The 17288-nt window shown below is 33.9% G+C and overlaps 1 protein-coding gene across 1 annotated transcript in view; it reads right to left on the bottom strand.

Annotated features, from left to right (window-relative positions):
* GABRA6 (gamma-aminobutyric acid type A receptor alpha6 subunit) overlaps positions 1-17288 on the bottom strand; it is a 47136-nt gene that overhangs the window by 21501 nt on the left and 8347 nt on the right. Inside the window, exons 2-8 of the mRNA XM_027841887.1 lie at positions 16457-16575; positions 15994-16061; positions 13673-13893; positions 13504-13586; positions 12993-13136; positions 12407-12559; positions 6584-6831 (exon numbers count right to left, since the gene is read on the bottom strand). Of these exons, the coding sequence (XP_027697688.1) occupies positions 6584-6831; positions 12407-12559; positions 12993-13136; positions 13504-13586; positions 13673-13893; positions 15994-16061; positions 16457-16575 (1036 nt within the window). The remainder of the gene's footprint in view (positions 1-6583; positions 6832-12406; positions 12560-12992; positions 13137-13503; positions 13587-13672; positions 13894-15993; positions 16062-16456; positions 16576-17288) is intronic.

Raw genomic sequence — 17288 nt, forward strand, 5'->3', positions numbered from 1 at the left:
TTCTCATATGTGTGTGTATATATAAATATACATACATATGTGCATATGTGTGTATTTGCACATGCATACAAATAAATATATATACATACAGACATTATATATATGCATGTCAAAACTTGCAAAATAGTTTTAGAAACACCAATTATCACTTCACTGAGGAATACTAAGAATTGACAACAGGTAGGCACTATTGAGAAAGTCAAACAATCTACATTGATTTACCTCTATGTGGAACCTATTAAATAGTTTCAAGAACGGAATAAAAACACATTCCAAGGTATATATCCACATAATTTAACCAATAATGAATCAACAAAAAAAGCCTTAAATAAATGGCTAAGTAATAACAATACATTTAGAAATGGAGGGGCTTCTTATGGCAATTCATGATTAGGTTATTGTTGCTAGAAATTATAAAAGAGTAATCCTTAAGAAGTTCAGCCTTGAAATGGAAATGGTAGAATTGGACTAACATCACAGAAAGCTACAAAATTTAGCACTTATCAGATTCCTAGTAAGACAGTATTTGGTTACCATTATTCATCAAAATCTTGCTATCTTTCATGTAGTAACAAATGACAAACCATACCATAAATACAGATCTCAAAATATCCTAAACAACTCAGCCAATAAAATAAATGGAATTTGAGCATTATAACAGACAGAACCTTTGCCCACCCTTTCCTGATGTAACATTTCCATAAAAAATTAAGAACATTATTTTAAATAGATTTTGTTATACCAAATGCTTGTAATCTCAAAGTTACAGTAAAAATAAAAATAATAAAAAGCTTTAATTTAAAAAGGCCTAAGAAATCAAAATAATATGGGAATAGGAAGAGGTATATATCTTCTCCATGATAATGGACTCTTTCACAGGTAAAAAAAATAATAATCACTTTTTATAGTTGAATAAAATCATTAGGACACAAATTCACATAGCATTAAAAAGGAAATCAATAATATTGAAAGGATTAGTGAAGTTTCAAGTCAGAACATGAGTTCATGTCCTAATGTTTTTATTCAACTATAAATAGCAATTATTTTGTTCTCCAGTGAAAGTGCCCATAGAGCCACAGTCAGGATTACATAAGATTTAGTACATACAACATTAAAGAAGCAGAGGGCTTGAAATATATTCCAAAAGGCACAAAAACTGGGATTACAACCAGAAATAATGTACCCAGCAAAACTGAGCATAATACTTCAAGGGAAAAATGATATTTAATGAAATAAAGGACTTTCAATCATTTCTGATGTAAAGACAAGAGGTGAATAAAAAAAATTTCTTTCAAATACAAGATTCAAGAGAAGTACAAAAAGGTAAACATGGAAAAGAAATCATTAGAGACCCAATAATGTTAAATTATGTACCTTCCCATAGGGGAGGATGACACCTATATCTTCTAAGAACTTTATCATTATTAGGGCAAATAATAGGATTCTAAATAAAAAAGAGTTTGTGGGAGTGAGTCAATTATGCTGGGATGATATAAAAAAATGATGGGTGAGAAAGAGGGATGCACTGGGAGAAGGGGGGAGAGGAAGAATCGGGGAAATTATCTCACATAAAAGAAGCCTACAAGGAAGAGCTTTTATAATGAATGAGAAAATGGTGGGGAGGCAGGCATAGCTTGAACCTCACTCATATTTAAATTCATTCAAAAAGGGGGAATTCATACACATATGTATCTATATAAAATTTCACATACACACATATACACATAATGTAACATATACATAAATATGTGTGTATGTATATATGTATGTGTGTGCATGTATACACACACACACACACACACATAATGTGTGTGTATTCAATTGGTGAGAGAAATCTCTCTTGCTCAACTGGGAAATAGGAGGTAAAGGGGATAAGAGAAAGGAAGGGCAGATAAAAGAAGCAAGGTCAGAAGCAAAACAGACTTTAGAGGAGAAATAGGATAAAAAGAGAGAGAAATGGATAAACAGAAGAATATAGGATAGAGGGACATTCACAATAAGCATTCATAACTATGAATGTGAAAGTGATGAATTCACTTATAAAATGGAAGCAGATACCAGAATTAATTAGAAATCAGAATCCAAAATATGCTGTTTACAAGAAACAAACTTGAAAGAAAGACACACACACATATACACACACACATTTAAAGTAAGGGAATAGAACAGAATCTATTATACTTCAGATAAAGTGAAAAAAAGGGCAAGGGTAACAATCATGATCTCAGACAAAGTAAAAGCAAAAACAGACCTAATTAAAAGAGATGAACAGGGAAACTACATCTTGCAAAAAAAAAAAAAGTAACATAGACAATGAAGTAATATCAATACTAAACATATGCACTGAATGACATAGCATCCAAATTCTTAAAGGAATTGTTAAATTACTGCAGATAAAAGACAATAAAAGTATACTAAAATGGCATTTCAACTTTCCCCTCTCAGAGGTGGTTAAATCTAACCAGAAAACAAATAAGAAATCAAGGAGATGAACAGAATCTTAGAAAGGTTGGATATGATAGACCTCTGATAAAACTGAATGGGAATAGAAAGGATTATGCCTTTTTGTCAGCTGCAGATGACACCTTCACAAAATTGACTATGTATAAAGGCATAAAACCCTCAAAGCAACTGCAGGAAAGCAGAAATATATATTACATACTTTTCAGACCATAATGAAATAAAAAAAATTACATTCAATAAATTGTTGTGGAAGCATAGGTTAAAAATTAATTGGAAAGTAAATCGTCTAATCTTAAGAAATGAATGGGTCAAAGAAAAAAACATATAAAAATCAGTAATTTCATTCAAGATAAAGACAGCATATCAAAATTTGGGGGATGCTGCCAAAGTAGTAATTAGAGAAAAATTTCTTAATGTTTACATCTATATAATAGAAAAAAAGCAGATCAATGAATCAGGCATGCAACTATTTTTAAAAACAAAAATGAGACATTAAAAATCACTAATTAAATGCCAAAATAAGAACCTGAAAATAAAAAAATAGAAAGTTTAAAAAAATTGAATAAATAAATAAAACTAGGAGCTGTTTTTAAAAGATAATAAAATATCTAATCCAATGGTTAATTTGATTTAAAAATGTGCCACTAATGAAGATGAAATTAAAGCAATTATTAGGAATTATTTTGTCCAATTATATGGCAGTAAAGCTGATAATCAAGTGAAATAGATAAATATTTACAAAAATATAAACAGTCTAGATTGACAGAATAAGAAATAGAATACTTAAATAACCCTATCTTAAACAAGAAAATTAAATAAGTCATAAATGAGCTCCTAACAAAAAGTCTCCAGTACCTGATGGATTCACAAGTGAATTCTACCAAACATTTAAAAAAAAAACAATTAATACCAACACTAGTTGGGGAAAAAAAAGATAATGAAGTCCTACAAATTCCTTTTATGACACAAATGTAGTTTTGATACCTAGTCCAGGAAAAGCCAAAACAGAGAAAGAAAACTATAGCCCAGTCTCCTTAAAGAATATCAATATTAAAACTTAAATAAAATACTAGTGAGGAAATTACAGCAATGTATCACAAAGATCATACAGGTAGAATCTGTACTCAGGATACAGAACTGGTTCACTATTAGAAAAACAATCTGCATAATTAACCATATGAATAATACTACAAAATACAACAGCAGTCATATGGTTATATAAATAAGTGCTGAGGAAGTCTTTGAGAAAATACATTACTCATTCCTACTAAAAACACTAGAAGGCAAAGGAATCAATGGAATGTTTCTTAAAATGATAAGTCGTATCTATCTGAAACCAAGAGCAGGCATTTTCTGTAATGAGAATAAACTTGAAGCCTTTCTAGTAAAATCAGGGGGGAAGCAAGGATATCTATTATCTTTACTATTATTCAATATCACACTAGAAATGCTAGCTACAGAGGTGAGACAAGAAAAAGAAATGGAAGGAACAAAAATAGGCAATGAGGAAACAAAATAATCACTCTTTGCAGATGATATGATAGTACAGAGAACCCTAGAGAATCATCTAGTAAACTAGTTAAAAACAATTAAGAACTTCAGCAGACTTGTAGGATATAAAATAAATCCACATAACTCATTAGCATTTCTATATATTACCAACAAAACGCAGGAGAAAAAGACAAAAAGAGAAATTCTATTTAAAATAACTGCAAACAATATAAAATACTTGGGAACCCACCTGCCAAGGTAAACCAAGGAATTATATGAACACAATTATGAAACACTTCACACAAATACAGATCTAAATAATTGGTAAAATACTAATTGCTCATAGGTAGGCTGAGTCAATATAACAAAAATGACAATTCATCTGAGTTAATTTACCTATTCAGTGCTAAGGAATTATTTTACAAAGCTAGAAATGGTCATAACAAAACTCATCTGGAAGAAGAAAAGGAGAAGTATAACAAGGGATTCAGTGAAAAAATGTGAAGGAAGAAGACCTAGAAGTTCCAGCTTTCAAACTATATTACAAATTGTAATAAAAAAAAAACAGCCTGGTACCGGCTAAGCAATAGAGTGGGAGATCAGTGGAATAGAGTAGCTACATAATATGCAATAGCAAATGACCACAGTAATCTAGTGTTTGATAGACCCAATGATACAAGTTTTAAGGGTAAGAACTCACTGACAAAAAGTTGCTGGGAAAACTGGAAAGCAGTTTGACAAAAACTAGGTATAGACCAATATCTCACATCATATACTAAGATAAGGTCAAAATGGATAAATAATTTGGACATAAAAGGTGATATAATAAATAAAGTGGTTGAATATGAAAAAAAATGTACCTGTCAGATCTGTGGACAAGAGAAGAGTCCAATGAATATTGGACATTATGGGAAGTAAAATAAATAATTTTGATTGCATGAAATTAAAAGGCTTTTGCAAAAACAAAACTAATGAAGCCAAAATTATAATGAAAACAGGAAAATGGGGAAAATTTTTGCAACAAGTTTCTTTGATAAAGGTCTCCTTTCCCAAATATATAGGGAACTGAGCCAAATTTATTTTAAAAAAGCTATTCTTCAGTTGGTAAATGGTAAAAAGATATGAATAGGCAGCTTTAAAAAAAAAATCAAAACTATTAATGGTCACATAATAAAATGTTGCAAATCACTACTAGTTAGAGAAATGCCAATTAAAATGACTCTGACATGCTACCTCACACTTATCAAATTGGCTATTATGACAGAAAAAGAAAATTACAAATTCTGGAGGGGATAGAAAAATTATTGTAATATACTGTTGGTGGAGTTGTGAACTAGCCCAACCATTCCGGGTCCAAAGGGCTATACAACTGAGACACCCTTTGACCCAGCAATGTCTCTTTTAGGTCTGTATCCCAAAAAGATCAAAGAAAATTAAAAAGGACTTATTTGTACAAAAATATTTATAGCAGCTCTTTTTGTGTTGGCAAAAAATTAGAAATCAAGAGGATGTCCATTAATTGGGGAATACCTAAACAAGTTGTAGTATATACTTGTGATGGAATAGTATTATGCTACAAGAAATGATGAGCAAAATGGTTTCAGAAAGATCTGGGAAGACTTCTATAAATCACACAAAGTGAAGTGAGCAGAACCAGGCAAACACTGAACACAGTAATAGCTATATTGTAAAGACAATCAACTGTGAAAGACTTATCTACTCTAATTAAGACAATGATACAAGACATCTTCAAAGGACTCAGGATGAAAAATACTATCCACTTTCACAGAGAGAACTGATGAACTCCAAATAAAGATTGAAATATATTTTTAAACTTTTTAAAACTGTTATTATTTTGTTTTATTTGTGTTTTCTTTTACAATGTGGCTAATAAGGAAATGTTTGACATAACCTCACATATATAATCAAAATCAAAGTACTTGTCTCCTCAAGGAGGGAGAAAGGGTGGGAAGGAAAGAGAGAATTTGGAACTCAAAAGTTTAAGGAATGACTTAAAAAATACATGTAATTGGAAAATATTTGATTAAATAAAAATAATTTTTAAAAATTGTTGATTGCTTATCCAGATATTTCAAACAGCTAAATATAAAAAATTGGATATTTTTATGAGTATGAACAAAAAGTCTGGACTTTGGCTACAATTTTTGTATATTTACATGTAATCTCATTTTTATATTTTTCTCAATTTAACTTTCTATAAACACCTCCCCTCCCCAATTCTGTATCAGTCCCTGTTGGCTTCTTTCAGCATCTGAAGGTTCAATATGTTGAAAGTCACTTGTTTCTTTTTATCCTCTGTAGTTGGTGTGTGTGGCCACGTTCAAAAGATACATCTAAAGCCTAAAAACATCCTTATAGGCTGCTCAGGGAACCTAAAATCTAGTATCAATATCAGGAGAGTAAAATAATTTTTAGAAAAGGAAAATGAAGACTTGTAAGGTTTTTCCCCTCTGAAACTATAAAATTTTGACTACAATGTAATGAAAACTTCAGGGGTAGGTGTTTTGCCCCCATCTAACACTACTTCAAGATACTTCAAGTACCAGAATGCATTATTCTTGCTATCTTTTGCAGTAAAATTCATAATGTTAGAAAAATGAACCATTACCAAAACAATCTCATCCTCCACTGGCATCGTTGTGACTGAGGGTAGCGCTGTCCTAGACACCTTTTGCATTCCTCTCTGGTTCTGAAGGTTGGTAAAATAATTGACAGCTGCAAACTCAATAAGGGCAGAGAAGACAAAGGCAAAACACACAGCTATGAACCAATCCATGGCAGTTGCATAGGACACCTTTGGCAAAGAGTGCCTAGCACTGATACTTAAAGTGGTCATGGTCAAAACAGTGGTAATTCCTAAAAAGGAAAAAGAAAGAAATGTATGATTTTAGAGCTAAGGATCCTATAATGAGATCAAATGAGAAAGTGTTAATGAAAAGTATGAAGGAAGTGCTGAATTAATGAAATATATTAGCAATTACAATGGTGCTTTTAAATGTTATAAAGGTTGATTACAAACATCAAGAAATTGGTAGCTATTGATTAAATTGACATTGACTGTAGAAATTTAAGGACATTTGTGTCTTCCTTGAAGTTATTCATTCTTTGAAACTTCTGTCCTTTTTAATCAATCTTTTAGGAGTAGCACAAAAGTACATAGAGATGGAAATACCCCTATTCCATAGGATGAGATGATTACTAAGGTGCCCCATATTCTTAATTGCATTGGTTTAATATAGTGTTGAAATTAATCACTTATTAACTCATGATGAATTAGTCTTTATTCTAACCTAACTCAAACTATATTAATCTTTTTTCCTAACAATGTAAGAGACTGTTAAGAAGTAAGGAAGATAATATTAATAACAATAATAGTAATAATAAATCTTTAAAATTTTGCAAAGCACTTTACAAATGTCATCTCATTTAATCCTCACAACAGCCATGGAAGGTAGGTGCTATTATTCTTTCCATTTTACAGATGAGGACACTAAGGCAGAGATTAAGTGAGTTACTTAGGGTTGCAAAGCTATCAAGTGTCTGAGGCCAGATTTGAAGTAAGATCTTCCTGATTTCAATTTTGGATCTCTATCTATTATACCACCGAGCTTTAGTGCATTTAATAATAATTATAAAAACAGCAGTAACAACAACATTTATACAGCACTTTAAGGTTTGCAAAGTGCTCTTCTTGCATTTGATCCTTAGAGACAATCATGTGAAGTATCATTATTGCCACTTTATAGATTAGAAAACTGAAGCTGAGAAAAGATCATTGACTTGGCCATGACCATATAGCTATTAAGGATCGATAGCAAAATTTAGAAACTGGTGTTCCTGACTTCAAGGCTAGTCCTTTATCATCTACAGTAAATAAGTAAACAAGAAGATAGACAGATAAATTATTTTTAAAAAAACAAATAAATGAACTAGTAAAGAAGAAAATATCATTACTTAATTAGGTCATATATCAGCATTATATTATATATGTGTTATTTTTCCATTGGGAAACTCACAATACTATTCATGCATGAACTGTGACTCAGGAATAATTTACATCACTCCCTATTTTAGACTGTTAATTATTACTACCATTTTTCAAAGGTTAATTGAGGGAAATCTATATAGAGTGAAGATGAAGTCCATTTTATTTTCTGACTAACTCAGGTGCATCTAGTTGGTATAGCTGAGAATTTCATTTCCATTGATTTCAACAAGTAATCATCACATGCCTGGGAAGACTTCTATAAATCACACAAAGTGAAGTGAGCAGAACCAGGCAAACACTGTACACAGTAACAGCTATATTATAAAGATGATCAACTGTGAAAGACTTAACTACTCTAATTAAGACAATGATACAAGACATCTTCAAAGGACTCAGGATGAAAAATACTATCCACTTTCACAGAGAGAACTGATGAACTCCAAATGAAGATGAAAGTTTATTTTTAAACTTTTTAAAATTGTTATTATATTAGGAGGAGTACCCAACACTACCTTAGGCACTGAGGGCATAAAAAGATCAACATATGTCACTGGGCCCTTACCTCAAGGAGTTTGCAAGATACTTGTACAGAAATAAGCTTCATAATAGCATGTGCTATGTTGCATCTCTGTTTTTAATCATTTTTAGGAAGTAATATCAAAATACTCCTGGGCACAGGCTGATTTTCTTTTGTACTAGGGAAGTCCCATCTGTAAATCTTCATCAGAGTATGAATTTTCTTTAATTGTAGGATTAATGTAAGAGAGTGCTATTGGGTCACATTCTAAATCATGTAAGAATTTTAATTTTATTGTGAATTTTAATGTTACAAATAGATCCCCATAGTCTCAAGTCATAGACTCTCTGGGCTTTGGTTTTCTCATCTACAAAATAGAGGGGTGGAGCTTTATAATCCCTGAGGTCTATCAAGTTCTAATCAGTGCCTTGCTTAAAGAATAACAGGATATTATTTCATTTTTTGTCTAGAATTTTAAAACTGGAAGTGATCTTGGGAGATGTGTCTGCCCAACTTCTCCATTTTACAGATGACAAAATTGAGTGGGAGGAAGAGTAAACAACTTGCCCAAAGTCAGCCAGGCTGGGAGTAGAAGCCCCAGGATTTGAACCTAGCTTCCAAATTCTAGGCCAGTGCTCTTGTACAAAAACATGCTAGAATTTACAAATATTATTCTATGATTATATTTGCTTCTCTCAGACAAGATTCTTAATTGTATAAATTTTTAGTGGTTCTTTTTACCAACTCAATTCTAGACTCAGGTTAGACTAAAGTCATTCTGGCACCATATTGGCAACCTGGTACCTAAAGTGTTAGCTACCTTTCTGCTTCAGCTGTCTATCTTTCAATTCAATTCAATTCCATATTGCATTTTTAAATTTATTTAATAGGAGGAAAATACCATCTAACTACTACCTGTCAGATAATATAATATCTGTGTATTTTATTAAATTTAACTGAACTGAATTTGTATACTTTTGGACTTATTTCTAATTTAGGCAGGTATAATCTCACTGCTTTTTGTTTAAAGCAAACTAGGATGAGCTTTAGAATTAGAAGGGCCATCTAGGAAAAAGAAGCCCAGAGAGATGGGTAACTTGCTCATGAATGGGAAAGGTTGGATTCAATCCCAGGTCATCGAATGCCTATAATCTCTCCACTGCACCAAGTTTTCAATTACATGGCCTTGAGAAGTTTGAAGCTGACAACTGCTCATTTAATTTAAAAAGTGAATATGCAATTTTTATTACTTTAGCCAACTGATCTAAAAAACAGTGAAAATATTGGACAGTGTCAAAGCCTTATAGTTTCTTATATTCTAAGAAACTTGGTGAGACAAAGTGCTGCGGTGGAAAGGACACTTGTTTTGGTGACTAGGAATCTGAATTCATACTCTTCTGACATTATGTGACCTTGAGCAAGTCTTCATTTTCCTGGATCTCTGTACTCTCATTTGTAGAATGAGACTTGGATGAGGTCATTTTTAAAGTCCCTTTCAGCTCAAAATATTGAAATCTTAAATTCCATTTTGCAGTTCCTTTATGTTCCTAGCAGTAACAACAATAACAACAAGATCATGCTAATATCAGTTTTTAAAATATGTTCACATTCATTGACTCATTGATCATTATGACAAGCTGGTAAAGTAGGAAGTTGAAGCATTATTATATACATCCTAAAGATAGCAAAGCTGAGGTTCAAAGTAGAGAAATTAATTCCCCAAAGTCAAATACCTAATTAATTAACAATGAATCAATTGCTCAACAATTTTTGTGAATAAGCTGAATGGGGTAAGTGGACATTTCTATAATCTTATGTAAACAGCATAATGATGACTAACACACATAAATGGAAATAATAATATAACAGCCCTAATCATTCCATACAAACTTTTTTCAACAGCCTGATATTTCAGCTTAACATTATTTATGCTATGAAAAATGTCTATAAACCTAGAGGGAAGAATATATTATTGCCGAGGGGTAAGGATATGTGCTATGTACGTTTTATAATGATATATCGTATGGGATAAAAAAAAATACCTTGTGAACTAACCGATACACATCTATGTATAGAATACATTTCCCATTTGTATGGTTATTGATAATCAATGAATGACATATATCTGTGTGCTGATAAATTTATAATCACATGAGAAACAGCAGGGGATCTGGGATCTGGGTTAGACTTCTTCCTCAGACACTTATTTTAGTTATGCAACCACGGCAAATTCTCTTTACCTCTCAGAGTTTCAGTTACCTCCTCTGCAAAATGAGGGGATAATTATACTCTAACAACTCATCCTCACAGGGTTTTAAGAAAAATATTATGCAAACCTTAAAATATTTTACAAATATCACTTATTCTTATTGAATAATTTTATTGTTATTAATGTTGTTGTCATTTTACCCAATATTATATTAAATAATTTTATACTATCACATCTGGTAGCATGGAATAACTAAAAGAACATTGGATTCAGAGTTGAAATTGGATTCAAATTCCATCTTTGTCACTTTCTAGTTGTTTAGTCTAAAGAAAGTCACTTCACCTCCCTAAGCATCAGTTTCCTCATCCATAAAAGACAATGTTGCAGATTGAATATGGTGCTGAACTTGGAGTCAAGAAGACCCAGGTTCAAACCCTACCTTTTATTCTTACTAGCTGTGGACAAATTGCTTAACCTTTCTGAAACTCAATTGCCCCACCTGTAAAACCAATATAATAATATTTGTTGTGGTTGCCTCAGAAACTTATTGTGAAAATCAAATTAGATAATTTATGTGAAGAACTTCACAAAATTTGTTGTATTATAGCACTAAATACAGCTTTTCCTGATTGCCTCAGTTGTCAATGCCTTCTTTCCAATGATATGCTATGTATTTATAGTGAAAATTCATTATATATAAATGCATATACCCATGCATATCATATCCCCCCTTTTAAAGGGAGCTCCTTTAGTGCAGGAACTATTTAATTTTTGCTTTTCTATTCCTCATGCCTAGCACAGTGCTTGTAAAACAGTAGGTATTTAACACAATTAGTTGTTGTTGCTTTTATTATTCTTACATCCCTTTGTTGATTATATCCAATTTATCCTGTCTATCTTGTTTGTACCTGGCTATTTTGAAGCTATCTCCCCTTTTGCACTCTGAATTCCTTGAGAGTAGGGACTGTCTTTTATCATTCTTTGTATCTTCAGCTCTTATCACAATTCCTGGAACATAGTAGGTGCTCAATAAATGCCTCCTGATTGACTGACTGAGCTTATAGGCTTATACTGAAAAATAAAATGAGGTAATTATGAAAGCGTTGGATGTCTATGAAAGGACCTTGCAAAATGTGTAGTGCTGGGGAAATTAAGTTATTATTTAACTTATGCATCATATTTTTTATTTATGTGTGTTTTATATGTTTGTATTTTAATTTTTACAACAATGTTGGATCTTTTAGTCATGGTAATTTCATTTTGCTCTTTCAGATGCAATCAATGGACATAAACTATATATAGTTTATATAGAGCTGGAGTTACAGAATGGGGTGGGGGAAAGGAAGGGTTTACCCTTATCTCAGAACTATATTCCCCATATTTTGTTATGTTACTCCCTTGTTTAAGGGTCTTTTAAATTCCACGTTCAGACCTATCTTCTTTTCTTTATTTCATTTCTTCAGATCCAATTTGGAACGCAAGCTAGGACCCAGGAAGAACACTAGCCACCATTCTTTGAGAAACAGTCCCCTAGCTGGTCAAGAACATAACTTGGATGAGGGTCATGGTGAGTGGGCATTCTCTCTGAATAAGACAGGAATCAGTTTTTCATTGATTGATGGCAAAAAAAAGCAATTGCCATGAATATTCAATTAAAATGTAGAAAGGATGTGAGGTGATGGATAAATGGTATGAAGGCAGAGACAGTAAGGCATACCGAAAACAGTTCTAGCAGGCACAGACTCCTTATTAATCCAGAAAGACACCTGAGATAGAATGACTGTCATAATGCAGGGAGTGTATATCTGTATCATGAAATATCCCATCTTCCTTTGCAAGTGGAAATAAACTGTCATGATTACATATTCACCTGCAAGGAGATACGTATGTCAGGGTTATTGTTGTTGACACCATGCAAAAGAAGGAAGCTTAAAGTAAATCAAACAGGATTTTAAATTAGCATGTCCTAAGAGGGGAAAAAAAAGATGGAAAAAGTTCAATGCACAAAAAAGGCGGGGAGGGAGACCTGATCATTTGATAGTACAAGAAGTGCATCCATTTATTCTTTGGATATTTTTATCACGTACTGACAAAAGCAGCATCCTTCAAGGTCAAGCCAGACTGCATACATCTACACACCTAGTGGAGAAATCAATTTTGAGCAGATCTTTCTGGAACTTTCAGGAGGGCAAGTTCAGCTAAGGAATAATAAATAGTTAAAGTAATATCAACAAGATAGACTATTGGAAAACTGTGGTCTGGTTAGCAGGTGAGGGCTGCCACCCCATGGTCCAGATTCTTACCTGTATTGGACTTTATTATCTCACTAGACACAGTCTGCCCAATCAGATCATACTGTAGGAGGCTTGAGGATTCTTGAGGAACTTCTACAGAATAAAGAGGTCCCTTTTTCCATGTATAGATGATCTCACTTTTGGGGTAAGCATCTGAATTTTAAGAACAGATAAAGCATAGTAATGAATCTTAGTATTTTTCTCCTATCAACATAAGCCATTTTTGTTTCATTTTATGTAAGGAAGGATATGCAATTGAAACAAACTGAGCTGTCATTGTCATTTTATGTGGGTAGCTAAAAAAATGTTTCTTAGAACCTGCATCACTACATACACACAGAAGACGTGATGAATTAATTATGCTCCCTGAATCATACTGAAAGAATCACAAAGAGCTGCAAGTTGTTTGTGTGTTTTATAGTGATACTCCTTTCCAGCTTCCTGGGATACAGATTTAGTTACTCAAATAATAACTTAGGTTGAATAAGCTATTTGCATACGTGAGGTTTTTAAGACTTACAGCTCCCGAACTTCAGTGGACAAGCATGCCCATCCATAGGAAAGTTAACCAATCTCATGGGGCAGTCAGCATTGATGGTAAGTCTAAAACACATTGAAAAAGGGTATGCTGTGATATTGTTATCTAGAAGGCCATGAGGACTGAGGAAGTGTAACTGTTCAAAGCTCACCTCATTGTGTAGAGAATAGTTCCATTCTGCATGATACGGAAGAGCTTGTTTGGGGTTGTCATATTATGAGCAATGGACTTTTTTCCATTCCTAAAAAAAGTATCAGGTGTCCAGATTTTACTGACCATCAAATTATTCAAACTTAGAATCTTAGATGGGCCCCTGAACTTCAGCCTTTCATCAGTCCATGTCTGACGGAAGAAAACATCCATCGTGTATTCCTGTGATAAGGCAAAACAGTCACTGAGCTGCCTACTAATTTGTTAAACACCTTTCATTCACAGCTTTAATGTCAAATCTTATTTCCTTTAAGGGATAACTGGAAGACAGCCACTCTTTGGGGAAATAGCCTTCAAAATGCTTTGATCTTATTGCATCATTATTCTTCTTGTTTCCTGGAATATTTGTTATATTGTTAACCCTGTTCACGAGCAGAAAAATAGTTATAAATAACCTAACACGAAAACAATTCTCTCAACTAAAAAACCTCTGTGTGTGTGTCTCTCAATGTCTTTCTGCCTCTCTCTGTCTCTCTCTCTCTTTCAAATCACCTCCTTCCCCATCCCCACCTATGTGTCCAACTCCTTCCCCATCCACATCCACATCTCAATATCCATTTCCATCTCTCTCTATCCCAATCTCCATATTTATCTTCATCTCCGTCATTCTAATGGAGAACATAACTTAAAAAAATTTATTCTATTCTAGGTTCAGAGTGTTCATCTAGTCTTAATGCATCTTATATCTTCTCTTGGCATTTAATCATCTATTAAATGGGTACAGGAGTGTGGTCTCACCATTCAGTGATGCCTTGAGGGTAGCTAAACTTTGCCAAGTGACTTTTTATCCTCAGATCAAAGTTTGGTTAGGTAGTTCTCAAAATGCATTATTAACTCCAATATTCCAGTGTCTAGTCAAGAATGATATCTCTTACATGTATAGTTAAAATTATTTGTAACTAATTTATAGCTCATTAAAATTTGTCTTTAAAAATAATATGCTAGGTACTTTGAAAATATGTAAGTGAATGTATCAGAATATGTTTACTGAGAGATAATATTTCTTTTTTTCCCTAAGACTTCAGGAAATATGCATCTGATTTCCCAGCTCCCTTTTTATCTCTGGATTTTACTACCGGTATTTGTCTATTTGGGTTAGACAATATGACAAACATGGTCTGAATCTATGCAGTCAAGCTCTGGGTCCTAGTGGTGAGATTCAAGAGTACAGATGTACTTTGCAGAGAAAAAATCCCAGGGAAAAGTTCTAGGCCTCCCGTCTGACCACCCCTCCCCTACCCCTCAACCAGTCAAGTTTGTAATAATAGCACAGTAGAAATACACAGCAATTGCCAACATTACTAAGGTTCAACAAATATATGCTGCATTTTCATGTTATTAAAAACCATTAAGGTTCTGGGTAATGCAAGCTCCCCATACTCCTGCAGGCAGTCAGTCCCAAAGCGGAATTCTCTCAAATCTCAGATTCTTGTCCTTCCTCTATTTCTAATTGTTGATGCTAAAAGCAGAAAGACAAGAAAGACAGCATACAAAACATAGCTATTCAGGGGGCAATTTGAGGATGATTATGGGTGGTCTTTGATGTTGTTCTAATGGATGGGTTAAAATGTTACTTGAGGACATCCAAAGAACACCAGAAAGTACTTAATTCCTGAGGGTTTGTTTAGAGTTTTAGTGCCATTTACCATAAATATGTCTCTCCAATACCTACTGGTCTATACATAAAGTGAATTATTGACTGCATCATGCCTTTCTGAGTAGTTCCCTATGACATTGAATGAAATCTTCTGTGTTGGAATTCAAAAGGTAGCTATGCCATAAACCTTAAATGCTTCCTCAATCTCATTGTTATACACTTGGATTCTTAGTATCCTTCACCCAATCCGATAATGCCCACCTTTTCACTCAGAAATGAAATTTTAGCCACCTTTTTTGTTTGGGTTTCCTTCAAGGAGGAAGGACTAAAGTCTTGAGAAAGTGACTTCTAAATTGTTTAAACTTGGCCCCTTAATGAGATTGTCTAGGAGATTAAATCCAACAATCTAGTCTAAAAAATAGCCCCACTTCCAATATGATGGGAAATATTCCAATCCAATTCAATTCAGCAAATATCCATTAATCACTTTCATAATGCTAGGCATTGGGCATACATAAACTAATCCTGTATCATGGACCTACAGCAACAGTTAAATGGAAATAGTAGGTATACCCCATGATTTCTGGTCTTTACTCTTACTCTCTGAAGAACAAATCCTTTAGCATAGGATATCCTGGAGCACTTAGAGCTCCAACTACACTTACCATCTCCACATCAGACACAGGACCAAAGCTTGTCACATAAATATCTGTTTTCACTTCAGTAACAGCACCTAAGATGAAGGTGAAGAAGAGTGAAGTTTTTTTTTTTCCCTCACACCCTACCCATCTGAATAATATTTAGGAAATTTCCTTAGGGCTACACAAAAAAAATCCAGCTACATCCTGCACTCAGCATGCCCACCATTCCCTGATTCTTTTCTTTCCTAGGAATCCTTAGTTCCATTCAGTTGTGAAAATTCACTTATGCCAGTCCAGACTAAAAGATTCAAGGTGAGCCAGGCTCCTGGATTTGCCCAAGCTGTGCAAGATGTGACTGAATAAATAAAAACTTGAATAGAAATCAGTTAAAGCTCCCTTGCAAATAGTGTGGTCATGGAAGGACAAAAAAGGAAGAAGAAGGAGATTGTTTGAGAACAAAGAGTGGTCAAAGTTCATCCCCTCTTACCTCCAAATCCTGGTCGAAGCCTGTTGTCATAGCCGTCTAACAGGTTGTCCAATATCCTGCTGATATTCTTTGAGTAGAGGTTTCCTTCATACATAGAATCACCCAGGGAATTGTCCAGGCTGCAGATAAAGGCAACATTCTATGTGGCCCACCTACCCGCACTCCCACCCCATCTGTTTATTTCATTTGATCAGGAACCTAGAACATGGTTTTTTCCTTCTCCATTCTGCTATTGTAAGGAAAGAGAGGAATTGGGGTAGAGGAAGCACTTACCATACAATGATGCACAGCCACTTCAGAAGCGAGGGCCTCCTGCAGCGCATTGTACTGTGTGGGGGCTTCCCCTTTCCCACCCTCCTCTACCAGTCTACTGCAGCAATGCTCCAAAGACCTTACATATCCCTTATTTTTATTCTCTTCAACCCAGTAATTCAGTGGATAAAGAAGCTGCTGAGGAAGAGTTTGAGGGGAGTGTACAAGGAGATACCCCTCTTCTTTTTCCTTCCCCTTCTTTTTAGGGAGTTTGTAGTCTTAGACTTCTTCACCACCACCACTCAGGCTTCTCTGACTGGCTCAGTTGGAAAATGAGGGTTTGAAGGGACATTGCATGGTGAGAGAGCAGTGACAATAATAGAATAAGGCATTAGGGGAGATTAAAAGGAAGAAACTCACTGCTAGTTTTGGCAAGGAATTAGCAAGGCCCCATTAGGGAATCTGGAAAAGCAGTGGCATCTTGCTGATTGAGATTATGTTCAAAATGGGCTCACAATTATTATTTTTATGGTTCACATATTCCTACTTAGTTCTTACTACATTAAAAGATTTTTTAAAT

This window comes from Vombatus ursinus, unplaced genomic scaffold, assembly GCF_900497805.2.
Source record: "Vombatus ursinus unplaced genomic scaffold, bare-nosed wombat genome assembly UNPS02014863.1, whole genome shotgun sequence".
In the NCBI taxonomy this organism is placed as follows: Eukaryota; Metazoa; Chordata; class Mammalia; order Diprotodontia; family Vombatidae; genus Vombatus; species Vombatus ursinus.